Source organism: Ptychodera flava, chromosome 15 (genome assembly GCF_041260155.1).
Source record: "Ptychodera flava strain L36383 chromosome 15, AS_Pfla_20210202, whole genome shotgun sequence".
Lineage (NCBI taxonomy): Eukaryota > Metazoa > Hemichordata > Enteropneusta > Ptychoderidae > Ptychodera > Ptychodera flava.
In genome coordinates, this window is record NC_091942.1 from 22,946,133 (window position 1) to 22,962,496 (window position 16,364).

At 38.7% G+C, this 16,364-nt stretch overlaps 2 protein-coding genes across 2 annotated transcripts; both read right to left on the reverse strand.

Annotated features, from left to right (window-relative positions):
• Positions 1 to 1,994: 1,994 nt before the first annotated feature.
• Positions 1,995 to 7,008, reverse strand: LOC139151573 (uncharacterized). Its single transcript, XM_070724469.1, has 3 exons — positions 6,760 to 7,008; positions 4,755 to 4,820; positions 1,995 to 4,210 (listed from the first exon to the last, which is right to left on the reverse strand). Exons 1-3 carry the CDS (start codon positions 6,896 to 6,898, stop codon positions 3,024 to 3,026), a joined length of 1,392 nt encoding a protein of 463 aa, XP_070580570.1. The 5' UTR covers positions 6,899 to 7,008; the 3' UTR covers positions 1,995 to 3,023.
• A 2,097-nt stretch (positions 7,009 to 9,105) lies between these two features.
• LOC139152374 (transmembrane protein 233-like) lies at positions 9,106 to 15,688 on the reverse strand. The gene is made up of 4 exons (XM_070725502.1): positions 15,531 to 15,688; positions 11,150 to 11,322; positions 10,729 to 10,866; positions 9,106 to 10,014 (listed from the first exon to the last, which is right to left on the reverse strand). Exons 1-4 carry the CDS (start codon positions 15,547 to 15,549, stop codon positions 9,874 to 9,876), a joined length of 471 nt encoding a protein of 156 aa, XP_070581603.1. The 5' UTR covers positions 15,550 to 15,688; the 3' UTR covers positions 9,106 to 9,873.
• Positions 15,689 to 16,364: the final 676 nt, after the last annotated feature.

Here is a 16,364-nt window from a genome sequence, read left to right on the forward strand (position 1 = left end):
CACGGACTGACAATTGACCCCGGACTAATAGGTAATTTCATTATTTTACGGTAAAAATGTATCCTCGTACGGAGGCGTCCTACTTCTGAAAGTAAAGACGAGAGAAAGAGAAAGAATTGACTCAGAAAAGCTATGGTGATCTATGGAAATCTACTTTCCGGGGACGCATTTTGTCTAAGTTACTGTCGAACATAATTTTTTTATTGTTTGTTTGTTTAGATTTTTTGTCAGTAAAATATCGTCTCAGAGTTAAGATTCATTGATCAGATTTCAGAATCATTTGTGAGATCCTTGATATCCATACTTAATCCTGCTATAAAGCCCCGTTATCTACGAAAGGTGCAATGGTCTCAGAGATAAAAGAGACTGTGATGTGAATGGAAAGCTGCTGCCATCTGAATCTGACCAACATCAACAGAAGACACGTCACTATGATTGATTGATTCATTTCAGTAAAATGCTGTCTCAGAGTTCAAAATTAACTTCCGTTGCATTTGAGTCTTTCCTGTATGCAATACTGATAGGTACAGCGATTCATATATTTTTAAAAACGGACAAATTCAATAATTTTCCCTCTAATATTTCTGTGAGAGTTTTATCAAGCTTTCTGCAAGTCATTCTAACACACCAAAAGCGTATAAGATAAGACAGAGTGGAATGACAGGAATCTTGACTTATAAATTTTTATTAACGCCTGAGTTACCGAAGCATGATAAGTTTAGGCAAAAGACGATGCAATCTATTGTATCTATAATGAAGAGGTTTTCAGAAAAGATAAATATTTTGATGTAATGTGAGAAAATACATATTATATCATACCAGTATATTGATGGCGCAAATACAACGATCTGATTGGTCGAAACGCGCAAAGAACCGTGGTATATTCGAGATATACCACGGCTGGCATACGCAAGAGCTCATGACTAGAGCAAAAATCCGTTTTTGACTTTCCACGCCAGACTTTCAATATATTGTTATGATAAAATAGCAATAAATCACACCCAGCGACGGTATACCACTCGATTTTGACAATTTCACTTCATATATGCACTCGCTATCGCTCGTGCATATGTCGTGAACTGGTCAAAATCTCGTGGTATACCGTCGCCGGGTGTGCTTTATTGCTTAATTACAATATACACCATACTACATGTGAACTTCCCTTTTGTCGACAAAGTGGTTCATATTGAAGTATTTCAATGTGTCGCTGTTTATTATCATGGTAAGGTTGAAAAATAAAATTTTATAGCGGGCAGTTTCGGAAAGCGTCTTTACGTTGACAGACAACGTGATAGGGTATACCGACATTGATGATAGCAATAGTTATAGTTTAGTTTTCAGTTATAGAAGTCCCAAACCCCAATAAGTATATATTTTCTGAAAGCCCTGATATTGGGAAGTCCGACTGTGCACAGTACACAGTCATTATTTGCATAATAGTCAGGTGACAAGCGTATGCTGAACCTTCCAAAAATCGGTTTTTCCTCCCTTTAGCAAACACGCTGCCAGATTTCCTGTTGAAATTTATGCATTCACAAGCCTTGGTAATATCCTTCAAAGCCGTGGCTGCGACGTCCTTTATAGGCCTTTGGGGTTTTTGTTATGCACTTTAATGAACGGCCCCATTATTTCATATGCCTGATCTCAGACGACCTACCGTACGATACAACCCATCTGCCATTGTTGGGCATAGCGCAAATACGATTCCGAAAGTACGTGACTTAGTTCAGATGTAGTTTAGAACAGAAATTTTCCTCACGCACAATGTTACTATTGGAGGTGTTAGACTAAGATGCTTTTCAAGGAATTGTAATTGTTGCGCCATATAATTTGAATGGAGACTCGGAGAAAAAATCGCAGACACGCTTTTGGAGGGTATTCCTAAGGCTTGTCACTGTAAGATCCGAGGTGCAAACTTTTTATAGACTACCCCTCGCTACATATTTAAGTGTTGCAAGTGTAAGCGAAGGCTAGGAAAAGAAATCTAATTACAGTGAAATATCAAGTACGCCATTCTTGGCTTTATTTTGACAATACATCAAAGAAAGTGAACGTACAAATTTTACAGAATGCTTTATAAAATATAAACCAACACTTCTATCACATTAAGCTTTCAAGTTTAGTGTTAATTCAGCGTCGCTACACTTGTTCTCATTTGCATACAACTTTCCACTTGGGATCTTGAAATAGATGTCTAACGTACATTACAAATCCAGCTGGTCTCGGCATAAAACTCGGAACTACATATATTATGTGCAAAAAGTTTCTTCTAACGTCCTATATTTCTTTTACATGTATTCATTTATGGAAAGTCTATAATTATCATTTTTAGCATGCAAATAAAACGAAAATGAGTCACTGCGTAATCCAGCATACTCAAAGGCCAAAATCGTGTATCGTGCAAAATCCTCGAAAAATAGTAAATAGATCAGAATAGATATCTGGGCTACAAAGTTCAATACTAGTAGAGAATACACGTCAGAATCCGTCTCTTCTAATGAAATTATACAGAGTTACAGAAATCACAAACGATAAATCTGTAGATTTAATTAGAAACTCATCGATTCTCAGGTCAAAGGTTACTGTTACCTCTATTTTAATCAATATCTGATTACTAAAACAATAAGTTCTGTATACTTGGGATGCATTCTTGTCAAACAGCCTTGCTAAAATGTAAAACATTAAAGTACATCACTGTTTTTACGCAAAGTAGCGTATACAAAGCCATGGCAAAGGTAAAATATTATACTATCAACAATACAAAGGAACAATATGAGATCTACATATTCACTTGTTTTGCCGAAAATATACATATCATTGCATTAATGTGCCCACATCCGGTCGATAATGGACGAAAGCAAACTATTCACGATATTATGTACGAGGCGAGTTTTCAGTATAAGAAGCTTAAGCCAATTCAAACCTTTTTTCCTTTGCCAAATAATTTTGACCTAAGGGGAAAATATCTCTCATCAGATTTTTTGAATTCAAGTCCGTACACTGTCAATATTATTGAACGGAATTTAATGTTTGTAGATGTGAAGTAAATTATAATATGAATCTCGTCTATCGCTTACTTTTTTTATCTGAACTCTAACCCTGACATTTTCGAGCGCCCTTTCGATGATTTCCATATCTTGCTTCATCGACCATGTTTTGCTTATTATTTGCCTTAAAGTCGGAAAGTGAGACAGATGTGCATCAAACAGTGTTACCCTTACAGTGTCTGTGCCATCATGTAGCCGGGCCGGAATTTTCCAATATAATATGGAAAAACGTTCATAACTATGCCAGGGGCAAATGAAAGTGCCATCGGGGCGTTTATCCATCTGCCTTTTGCAAGCACCGTTAGTACAACCATAATAACAGGGTTTTGTTAAATCGGGTCGTTTATGCATCCGCCTTTTGCAAACATTTTTAGTACAATCATAACAATAGGGTTTTGTTAAACTTTCGGGCAAAATGGTGCAAACACTTTGAATTTCATAGCTTCCTGCGCTTGAATATCTAAGGGCACCGAGATTGCTAATTTTCTCAATTTTCGTAGCGTTTTGACTGTCCCCATACGACTTAATGTTGCCATAACTTGTCATGGTTATTTCTGAACCTTCAGTTGTAACAAGATACCGTTTGTCATGACGTTTGACTCCGCGAACTAACGTTATCTCAACTATCTGCCCAACCACAAATTTAAAAGTAGTTGCAACTTTTCTGGAAACTGTCAGCGTCGTCTCTTGGCAGCTTTGATCTGCCATTTCTATTTCCCACCCATTATTATTCAAACTATAAACCGATGTTACTTGGCCCTTGATATGAGATAGTTCCATTGTCTGTAGAGCTACACTGATATCTTTGAAAGCTGGACAGTTCAAAAAATCTCTCGGGTACCGGTAATCTTTGATCTCAGTCCCTTCATCTAACAAAATTTCAAATGGGTCTTTGTTAAACGTGGTTTTCGGTTTTTCAGCTCTATACTTGCTCAATATGAATACTGGCGCTTCCTTAATTTTTGACTCTAGCGTACTCACATACCTAATCCTTCCATTGGTGACACAGGTTCGAACCGTGCCACTTAGGTCGCTGACAGAAAATTGCAAGTCATAACCTTCATGTGTATCTTTGGTTACCAGTGGCGTGCTGACTACTTTGACTGCAATGTCGGATTGATAATTGCCGGTCACGCGTTCGATGTTTCTGAATATGATGGTCTCTGAAAAATTCATAAAATTAAAAAGCATAGTTATGATCAGGTTGACATATAAGATAGAACCCGAAAATAGTGATTATTGAAACCGTAAGTGTCAATTTCTACTTGATTAGACATATTATATGATTATACTGTATTAAGTACACGGCGGTGGCAGAAACGAAAGTTCAGAATAGAAGTATCGAATTACAAAATTTACTGTAAAAATATTTTCTGTGAGTTTGGTCACATAGCTTTACCGCCAGGTAGTTGCGACCCAAAGATTCTGAAAGCATATGAACAGCATTATCTCGAAGTGGCTGTATCCAAGATAGATTTGAAAATGGCGAAAAGTGGTCTTTGAAGGGGGAATGTTACAATGCATATTCATTGTTGTTGTTGTTGTTGTTGTTGTTGTTTTATTTTAGTTTTTTTACGCGACGTTCAGCTAGCATGTTTCTAAATCTGTAAAAGTATGAGACATGCATACATGTATATTCCGACTGGTTAGCCAGTTAAACGTTACTAATTACAACTTGTGAAAAATGAATGTTTCAAAAAGACTTACCACACTTGACTTCTTTTCCTAATTCCCCAAATAACACAGAACCTAGAGTTGGAGAGCTTGATTCATCTGTTTCAAAAAGAGAGAAAAGCGCAACATCTCTGTAAATGTTTTTTTTTAGTACAAATAATGCAGAGTGTCAGTCACTTGACTCAACCGGAAGTCCTGTTTTAAATATAGACCTTTGTATTCGTTCTGAATAGAGAAAAAGCTGTACATACGTAAAACGTAAGCAGCTTTTCTGCTGGAAGCGAGTTTGTTTAGCAATACGAGCTACATGTAGGAGGGGTATATTTTGGAAAAACAGCCACTATGTACAGTACAGAAAATGATTGTACAGGATGATGTCAACAATACACAAAAATCAACATGATATAATATACATGAGCGTAGCAGCTATTAACACAATCCCAGCTCCTCCAGCCACTGTGAGTTTAGGGACCGTGACATAATCGAGATCATCGAATCACCTTTTAAATTGATATTTAGGGCCCAATCTGTGAATTAAATTGATACGTAATCCATTACAACTCAAAGTAGTCACTGAATCTGCTGCTCTGTTAACAGCTTCGGGTTGCACGTGACCACAAACGGTAACACAACCGTCTGGTTGACTACGGAGGCTGAGCTACAGATTGATTTTAGGAGTACCGGTGATTTTCCGGATTATTAGCAAGCCATTTTGTCCGGGTGTTAATTTTATCCACCTGCCAAGAGTAGTGTTGTCTCGCAGACCTGAAGTTCTCTGGTATACACACGAAGTTTTGTTTGTTTGTTTCTTTTATTGATGTGCCCAGCTTACTCGCTACATTATTGAATACAGCATGTGCAATGCCGGTCATACAGTCCACCAATACAAAAGAAACTATCAATATAGCAAGGGGAAATTCCATTCTTAAGGGAAAGTCCATTTTTTCGAAAGGTGTGCTTCAGTTTTATGTCAGTTGTCAAGACAATTTTCAAACCTGATCGTCACCAAAGTCGATATATAAGCTTATGAACTGCTGTGATGACAAATGACAGCACTGAAAATTATACGACCAGATTCGAAATCCGTTTTGAGGTAAAGCGTGCATGACATGTCGCATTTATGCTGTCTGAGAAATACATTGATAACTAATTATTGATATTGCTGTAGTATTCTTTGCTTCTAATCGTCCTCAGGTTGTGCCAAACATTGGCTGCCAGGGCCAGACGTTCAGAGACATGAACGTGACATAAATTTATTGCCTGCTTTAACTCTTACCTAATCCCTGAAACCGTATTCAGGGACGAGGTGGTCTCTGTATGGCAGACATGCAAGATATACACCGCGAGCGAGGACGTGTACGCTGGTAGCCAAAAATAACTTCTTTACTTGGAACGCATGAATGGCCAAGGACGGTCTATGGGTTTTGAATACCTGGCTGCACTAGCTGCTATGCACTTTCACTTTTCTACAGATCTCTGTAAACACAATATTTCGTCCAGTAGCTATGTACATGTCATGATGCTATATCTCAAATCATAATACTATTCTTTTTTGAGTTGAACTTGCCTGAAAATGCGCAGAAACAAATTCTAAAATATCTTTGATCGCTTCGGTAGAATGCGCCTCGAGGGGCATTCACTCACACGATTTTGCAGTACTTCTCTGATCTATTACTTATATGCGGACTTACTATAACTATACTGCTTTTGGCGCTTGATATTTTGATCATTTGTTGGAGTAAACGTTCACCGTCATATTATTGTGGAAATCCGACCATTAATTTTTTCCCCATGGGATTAACACAGGGTTGCTGGCCTTTTTCAATTTCAAATATCGGAAAATTTTAGATATTATGTATTTCTTGTACCAAAATTTGCACGGTGACACCTGGTTTATATTCTTAGAAAAGGAAACGGTACAAAATTTCCCTGGGGAAAGTTTGAACAAAAGTTTAAGTCTTTCACTTTCTCTTTCTACAAAGCCATGCTATGACAGTATCGCCATCACGGACTGTCGTGCGGTCAAACTGAATATTACCTCTTTCTTGTTGCAGTTGGCTCTCGTACCACCATGGATGACTACCACTACTACGACTAATCAAACTGTCACCCTCACTAAACATTTTCCTCCTCCTCCTCCTCCTCCTCCTCCTCGCTTTTGAGCGGCCAAATTCCATCTTAATTACTGTTTCGCGTGCGTCGTAGTGGACAGCGCCGAGGAATATGGCTCCCCGTACATCAATGTTGGTACCGCAGACTGAGTTTGGGCGCGGAGAGCATATAGAGGCGTTGGTGTCTGCACGTCATTCCGTAAGGAACCAATCATATTCGAGACAACCAGGCAAATAAGGCTATGTCCACAATACTCCAACAAAGGACAAATATGGTGCCTATTGGTCGCAGCAGATGAATGGCTGTTTACTATGGCAAAGTGGGTCGCTGAACTCTGCCGGCGAGTTCCTTGCCTAAGAAAGTTCGGGAAGGGGACGTATAGTTTGCAAGTCCACTGGGATGTATGCAGTTCTAAGTGATATTGTTTGTCATTCTTTGACGGCATTTCCCCTGAACCGCTCAAATCAAAATAACCGCCATGTTCAAATGCTACCACAGGGTATTGCAAGCAATATTCTTCTCAGAGTAGAATCTACTACTGACGGGGATTAGGAAGGATAATTAACAGATATGGACTGTTTTCTGTGAAATTCTACACAGAGATAACAAGGGGACAGTAACAGCCACACACATGACACAGGTATGGCTTGTATGATTAAAAAGTCCAATACTTGACATTTATTGATCATAACACCGAGACGAATATTGCTTGCAGTACTCTGTGATGCTGCAACAGAGTGGAACAGCTTGTAACCTCAATATTTTATACGGACGTACGTACACGCTATAACAGTTGCGGCCACTTTGGGGTATTACCATAAAGAAAACTTGAAAGTTTTGATTGTATTTAGTGTTTGTATTTCTTTGTCTCGACCGGTGAAAAGTAAGCCTAGTATGGCGAGGTAAGCGTAATCATGGAGGTAATAGACATATATCTATTAGGCCAAAGTAATTAAATTCTTTGTTTTGCGTCCACTCAAAATGGGAAAAGGTACTCGCCTAAGCGGCTGAAAAACACACAAGAAAATGCACAATTTTATGTAATTTGATTGCAGCAAATAAAAAATTGTAACGAACTTTTTAGTTCAGAAAAGCTAAGTAGGTATGTCCAAAAATTTCCTATTCAAATACACTGTGTGTGTTTTTCATGAAAACTTAAAAAACCTAAGCGGGCGGGGACACAAAACAAAGAATTTCATTACTTTGGCCTTACCTCCATGGTGTAATTTAGCAGTTCTTGCGAGTCCCGGGGCGCAACTTTCTCAAGTACATCACCAATGCAGAACGGTGTGCTGCACCGTGCGGTGGAAAATTATAAGGAACTTATACCATACCATCTATTTGACGTTCCATACTTTTGTGATTTGTTGATACAATGATCAATCCAGTTTTCACTGATTGTGCGTACAGGCTACACTGATTACTATACACTGCCGACACAGACATGGCAGTTTCAACGTAACAATCACAACATGATGGGACCACATACTTCATTGAGCACTTTTGGGTGGTTGTGAAAGTAACATCACGTTGGTCGCAGTACACTGATTTCGCGCCATGAGTTATAATCTAGAGAGAATCGCCACATTGAATGGTATGTTAGAAGAAAGAAAAAACATCAAGTATATTATCTTGGCGACTTTCTTCTGGTGTCTGCCTGATTACATCACCGGTCCTCTTTGCACACAAACCCCGGTAGAGGCATTCAAGGGAAAGGCTGGATATACCCATGCTTGTTCCACAGAATATCAAGATACCCCTTGTCTGTGACTTTGCAACAAAAAGTCGCCCTTGCAATAAGAAACATAGGAGGGAAATAAACAAGAAAACTTCGCCTAATTTATAAAATCAATATTGGCTGGAGTTATAAGCATATCGATGCTGTATTGAGCAATGAAATTGTCTTGACACATCAGTGTGGTCTGTTGTTGTTGTCTGTATCAGCTTACCTCCATTAAACTTTGGAGCAACACGATAACTTTTGGGTAGAGAGTTTACATTTTGACGTCCTTAATAAAAATCTAATCTCTCATCTCCAGTTTAACTTTGGCAATGCTGTACTTTTCAGAAAATTATTAAAAAAGCAGATTCCAAAGGGCATTTCGCAGATCAGCATTTTGAAAAAAGAAGCCTCGTGTTTCTAGGATGCGGATGATGAACAAAAACTCCCCGTTTTCCGTGATTTTGGGAAAACGCTTGGTACATGTACCCATTTTCCCTGAAATTCATAGTAATTAGACAGGACAGTTTTAAATAAAAGCAGGACTATGAATTAATAATTAAGCAAGAAATAGCGTTTATTAACTGCCATTTTTCTGGTGTAAATACTTGAAAAACAACGGGACTGATATCAGGTTTATCATTTCTATTCCAAAGGTAAATACTATAGGACTGTTTCAAAACACCGTTACGATATTGTTGAATGTTTTGGTAAAGGGTTTACAAATGATACTTTGAAAGCAAGTGATCCTCATCAAGAACAGACTTTAGGTCAAATCATCCAATAAAAATATTAGACGGTAGCACAAGAATAGACTAAATAACTTGACATTTACTATATTATTCGCGTTGCGTATACTCTCACAGTTCCTTACTAATAATAAAGTTGGTAATACGCGGACGTGCTGTCAAGAACGTATATATCGGATCTCTGCATGCTTTCTCTGTCCTAATCGCCAGTGATGGAAATCAATGTCAAATACACGTGCATCATATATACAAGTCTTAAACTGGAATAAACAAATGATGGTATTTTCGTGGATTAAGTGCGTATGCCAAATACGGCCGAATATTTTGTCAAGCTTTTGACATTAAATGCCGATGTTAAACTTAAGACTTAAATCTTAAACTCTGCGCTACGTGTACCTTTCAACCTATGTATGTTGTCACTGACAGCGTCAGGCTACTTTTATTTAATAGGAAAGCAAAGAAATGCTAAAAGTTACAATGCCATTAATTTCTGTCTTCTTGTCCCGGTTTCTGATAAATATTTCTGTTTAGGAGTGTTTTGTTCAGCTATGGAGCCACGGAATGTGAAAGGTTATAGTGTGGCGAATACCACAGCAAAGATAACAATATTGGCAACGACACCAATAATGATGCTGGCTATGCTCCAATACTTGGCATACCGGGAGTACCTGTAAGCCTTGTCCTCATCGCCACTCTCCCAGGCACCATTAACCTAAAATTAAAACAACATTAATCCTATCATATATACTTTCTACACTTGTCACATTTATAAGGTAGCATGTGCTTCGAAAGTCAAAAAAGACTCGTCTCGAGGAAACCTGATACCATTCCCTTTCGAAATCAAGAATAAAAATCAGGGTTCGCCAGCACATTTTGGTACCAGTGAAACTAATCATCTCAAATTTGCCGATATTTGACATGCGCAATGGCCGCCACCCCTGTGTTAACTCTATCAGGGAATTAATATTTTCAATTTTCACAAAATTTTATTCACTCCAAGAAAAGCTTCAAAATTAGCCCTGATAAACGTAGGTCACAGGGGTATTGAAAAAACTTGAAAGTCTGATCTCTATCCTCGAAGCGCATGGTACCTTTGATCGATGGAGCGGGTCTCTACAGTGACTACGAATACACAATACGTAATTTAGGGTTACAAAAGCAATCCAGTAAGTGTTAAATTTTTATGTACGCAGATGTAATTAAACTGATATCAGCTTTTCCAGTGTCATTTTTTTTTCTGCAGTAGATACTCAGTAACGATGTTTTAGTAGAATTTCCCTGACGTAACTGCTCAGCTACTTTGAATACCATATTTCGCTGACGTACAATTTGTCCATACCAGGTAGGTTGGCTCTATGAGTTCCATTTACAAGAAAGCAACTGTTTTATAAAAGACGCATGACAAATTGTTTTACGTGGAATTTACCTGGGCAGCAAAAATTGAAGCTACAATGCCCGTCGGTATGAAGCAAAATAGAATGGTAAACGTGGCCAAAGCTAGATAGTTCGGAGGAGCTGATTTCACTACGGTAGCTGTCATCTGCATAGGCTGTGGTGCATCTACCTGTTGGATAAATTGACAACTGTCGATGTAAAAATGAGCTGCACAGAGAGAAACACATTTCTTTATGCTAAGTTCTGTCATAAATTATTCAGTTGTTGCAATTGCAAGCTATAGAACTCAGTAACAAGGAAACGCAACACATGCTCTTTGTCGCCGTTTGGTGCACAACCACTTCACTGGTTGCCAGTCTCTTTCTTCTCATCATTCATTCTTTGAAGTTTTCTCCGATCTCTTATCGCTCAATGATGTTTGCATAAGAAATACCAGCCGTAGCTCTACTTACGACAGTTGTACTGGTCTGTCCATGTTGTACAGGCTGACCATAGGGTGCAGACTGGCCATAGGGTGGGGGCTGACCATATTGTGCCGGCTGACCGTAGGGTGCAGACTGGTCATAGGGTGCGGGTTGGCCGTATTGTACGGGCTGACCATGGGCTGGTGACTGTTCGGGCAAGTCTAGCAAAAAGCGAGATAAGATTTTTTAAATACACAATAAGTGTTACAGGTCAGGGCTCGAAATTTACTTTTTTCCCTGGTAGTCCCATTGGGCTACCTTTTTCTGAAGTTGGTAGCCCAGAGACAAGGTCTGGTAGCCCCTGCATGAATGAAGATTTTTTGTGAAGGGTCCTTTTTTATATCTAGACAATGAAATATTTTTATGCATGATTCTCTCTAGGAAGTGAAGTTCCACCGAAAATGTGAGCGAACCGGATTTTTAGCTGGCTTTGTGCGACTCCAAGGGTCTCATACGCATTTCTGCGATTTACTCCGTTCCGTTTTTGGCAATGTATCGCAACATCTGGAGAGTATAACATGTGGTGCCACGTTGACGGATTAGCCTTCTCTTTACACAGGTGGTAGTTAGTGACTGTTTCTACAAAACCGTGTCCCAGAATTCCGATAATGTTCAAATAAATATCGTGACAAACGTGGACAAAAGCCGTTAATTTATTCAGAATCCACCACTTCTCACTTTCATGGCTAATTGTGCAAAAACAAAGTGGAGTATCAAAAATCCAAGACAAACCGCTCACCAATGGCCATCACCCCCTCATACTTACACTTTTTAAGTGAAAAACTCAAACACACGCACGCAGATTTTGAAATATTCTTACAATTTTCTTAATCTTCAATTGTCGAGCGACTTAAATATATATTACATGTCGGGTTTAAGATTCATTTTAATGGTGAAAAATCAAGTTAAAGATAAGTGTCTGCGAAGGTTGGTCTCCCCTTAATTGTGATTATACTTTGTGATTAAATAACTATAAAAATGAGTTTTCACTGGCCATCATTTCCCGAGCCTGTCATCTATAAGTACATCAGTTCAGATAATAATATTTTAGTGATGGTTTGTCGCAACAAATTCGACTGCACTGTCGCCTTTTAACTTGCATAACAAAGTCGTAGTCTCGCCTTTCTGTGTCCAGCTTGGTTGCCTGTATGGGCGTCGATCATCTCACAGCGATCAACATCATGTCGCCTACCAAGTAATTTCATGTCCAAGGCTTTGGTAGTCCGTGTGGACTACCATTTCATGGGTTTTGGTAGCCCCAGGGAAAAGTTGGTAGTCTGTACATGTGGACGCGGGACTACCGCTAATTTCGAGCCCTGCAGGTGAAACACTATGTATTCAATTCAGAAAAATCATAGAGTATCCCAACCTGCAGAATATTATGGGGTAAAATCAGTGTCAATGAGTGTTTTTTTTGCAATGACTGAACACTCTAGCAGAATATAGTGTCATCAGTGCACCTCTTTGAAGTTAAATGCAAGTTTTGGATTGCATACAACTCTATCCAACAGTGTTTTGGGGTAGAGGCAAGCCTGCCACACAAGAAAATTTTATACTGGTGATTGTGTTTGTGTGTGTGTGTGTGTGTGTGTGTGTGTGTGTTTCTTGACACACATTGCCTAACTCTCACTTCACAAGGACATTTTGAGGGAGGGGAGGGAGCTTAATAAGCTAGGGCTTTTGAAAAGGCCTCCTGAAAACGCTTCAGAGTAAGCCAGAAGTGTTTACTGTCTTCTGGATATCGCTTTAATCTGGCGTCACATGCTTAATTCTATCAAAACGCTCACTCATTTGTTTGCGATTTTGATATAGATTTTTGCCGAGTCATTTATCGATATAAAGTTTGGAAAAAGGAACTAACCTTAAAGAAAACTTTAAGGATTATATGGGTCAGATGTGCCCATAGGGCGATATCCCCACCAAAGTTAATTTGATCAAACTTTGACCGTGACGATTCAGCAATGAGCGAAACCTAAAATAGATGAGCGTGTGTTCCAAGCTATCTTCGAAATTTAACAAGATTGTTGAACACTTTCCAAAGACTGAAAGGAACCATGGATGTAACTTATGATTTGTGTTTTTATCATGCTTGTTCTATAAAACAAACACATTTTCTTATTCCTCCTTCTAAGGTATGTCGAAGTAGCATATATGAGTTGGCGTCAAAGGGCGTTGTGTACACAATATATCATGTTGTTCTTGACAATTGAGATACCCAAACACGGCACGTCTGATCAGTAGCGTGACTTTTTTACATTTGCAGAGATTTACGATAATCCGGCTTTTAGGGGGAAGTTCCTGTTTAACAGGAAAGCCGGATTATCGTAAATCTATGCAAATGTAAAAAGCCACGCTACTGATCGGACGTGCATTGTTTGGACCCAGAATCCTATAATTTTGCCATGTTTCAGGCGTTCATTGTCATTGAATCTTGCATATGATGTCTGTGAATATATAGCGACTAAACTTGAGTCGAAAATAAACTGAAAAAATGTTCCGTCTTTTGTCGGAGAACGCATATGTTTCAAAATGTGTTCCCTGTATGACCAATTGACCTCTCCTTTGCATATGTCACGAAAGTGCCGATCATGATTATTCAAATTTATCATACGGTCAAAGCAATGCTATGAGGATTCAAAAACTCCCGCCCAGTGTGTGCAAACGGCTAAGTCATCAGTAATCCCCCTATTGTGCGCACACGGTCCTGTAAGTTCCTGATTAACACTTGGCATTTAGACACGATTTGTTTGGGGTGGAAAGGAACTATATTTTACTTTCATACCGGAAAATCGTCAAAAGTTACAACTAACAAGCACATTTTGATTAATTATTTGTTTTTGTAGTAAATTAAATTAAAAGTGACCAATGCGGGACTCGAACCCACATCCCCCAATACATTTCGGATTCTCTACCAACTGAGCTAATGGATCAGTCGGAATTACTGTGGTCAGTCCTGTCACTTAGATGGGGCTCTTCGTTTCATGTGCGTGTATAGTGAGTTTTGGCTAAACTCATTACCTATCTTTCTTCCTAACCTATGGATTCAACAGGGACTCGCACAGAAGTCACAAAGACTCGAACCCACATCCCCGAATACATTTCCATTAGGTCACTTTTCATTTCATTTACTACAAAATTAATAAAATTCGTGTAGAGGGGTGAGTCACAATTTCAAACCCAAAAAGTTACATTTCTCTGTCTTTGCATCATTCGTATGACTAATCCTTATTACCAAAAGTCAATTCCTAATTAAGTTTCTATTGGCTAAACTATGTGAAAATCAAAAATTGAGTTCCCCTTAAGACTTGACATAAGGTTGGCGGCCACTTTGAATTCAAGTGTTGGTAATACTTAATTGTGTGCACTGTGACCCCTAAATTCTTATTCTTAATTTCGAAAGGAATGGTTTAAAGTTTGCCTACGTAAAGTTCAAGCAAAATGTTAAGTCATTAAATTCCGAGGAGCGTAATAACCTAATATCAGTTGTAGATATAATCACGACATTTGTCTGCGTTAGATAAATGCCCGATGCGTCCCCTCGACGACAATTCAGTTGAGGTATAGGTGATCAGCTGGATAAAATTGAGGTATACTAAGCTATTTCATTGGTAATATCGTGGTGTCTTTACATAAGCAGTAATTGTTGCTTATCAAAATGTACGTTATCCCTCTTTGTAGAACACAGAGGACTCTCCCTGGCAGTGTTTTGTCCCAATATAAAATTGTTTTTGTTTGCTGTGTTCTTTGCGGCGTTGTGTGAATGCCAAGGGCTGACATCTTTTCACAGATAGCATGATTGCAAGCATTATGAGAATGTATAGCAAGCAATGGTGTTCTCGACATGAGCATTTCAATTTCTCATTTGAAACATTCACTGTGATCAATTCTACTTTCCTGGAAGATCCGGTTCTCATTCTTTTGCATTTATAACCTGAGCGAATAACTTGGCAAGCTAGCTACTTGTCTCTGTTCGTACTTTGGTGACGCACTTCGACATGCACTACTGTATCAAACTCATGCCGGCTGTATTAAGGTAGCATGCGCCTCAAAAGTGAAAGACATTAAACTTTGGTCCAAACTTTACTCAAGGAATGTGTCAACCATTCTCTTTCAAAACTCAAGAATAATAATCGGGGGGTCACTCTGCAAATTTTGTTACTAGAGAAACAAATTACCCAAAATTTACCGATATTTGAAATTCAAAAAAGCCGCCGTCTCTGTGTAAATCATACGAAGAAAAATAAAATTTTCGATTATTTTTCGAAAAAATGAAGACAATGAAAAGTTTTCTTACACCAAGAGCTTTAAAAATAGCGGAACCTTCATTTTGCAAGCGTTTCGAAACATAATCTAGACGGAAGTTACTTACATTTTTGGGGGTCAGTCATTTTGAAGTGATTGTAGAAATCAGAAACCGTGTTGAAATCTTGATGATAACTGAAGTTGCGGCAGTCTATGTGGACAACATTCAAATGACAAGTTTCTGTTTGTGATAATGCCTTTCTGTAGCGCCTTTACTATTTTTTTTGTTATCTAGTTCCTGGTACTAATGTCACAACGTTATGAACCATGAGGGGTAGGTATGAATGGTATTGTGGGCGGATATTTAGTTGCCGATAAGCCACTGACAACTTCAGCTGCATGGGCGAACACATGTCATATGTTCTTCCACTTAATTTGATGCGAGGTAAACTAGCAGTTATGACAAAAACCTTACTCACAGACGAATGGCCGTCTTTATCCCTCTCGTATTTTTTCTTTTAGAGAAGACTTACGTTGTTGACTATCGACAGTCAGTTGCGACATTTTGACCGCCCCGTCACGTAACCTTTCACCAAGACCCACATTGAAGACTATTCCGTGTTCTTAGCGGTGCAGTGTTGGTAGCAACACCGAAGCGGCCACGTCGCAACCGATAAACCTAGGTCACGTCTGTAGTTGAGGATTTTCGTCAATAAATTTTCAAGATGGAACGCATTTGAGGCGTCTTCAATTGCCTCTTTATCTATAAATTTCACCGATATTACAATTCGAAGTTCGTACAGTAAAAGAATCGTCTAACTGTAATGAAAATATTATGAAAATCTGACACGCTGCCAACAAACGCAAATACCATCTTGAGTTGAACTCTAACACTTATGGTGGTCGGATTATATATTTTCGTCGGGACAGTTGCCTATCAGTCAGTTTTACTTGTCATCAA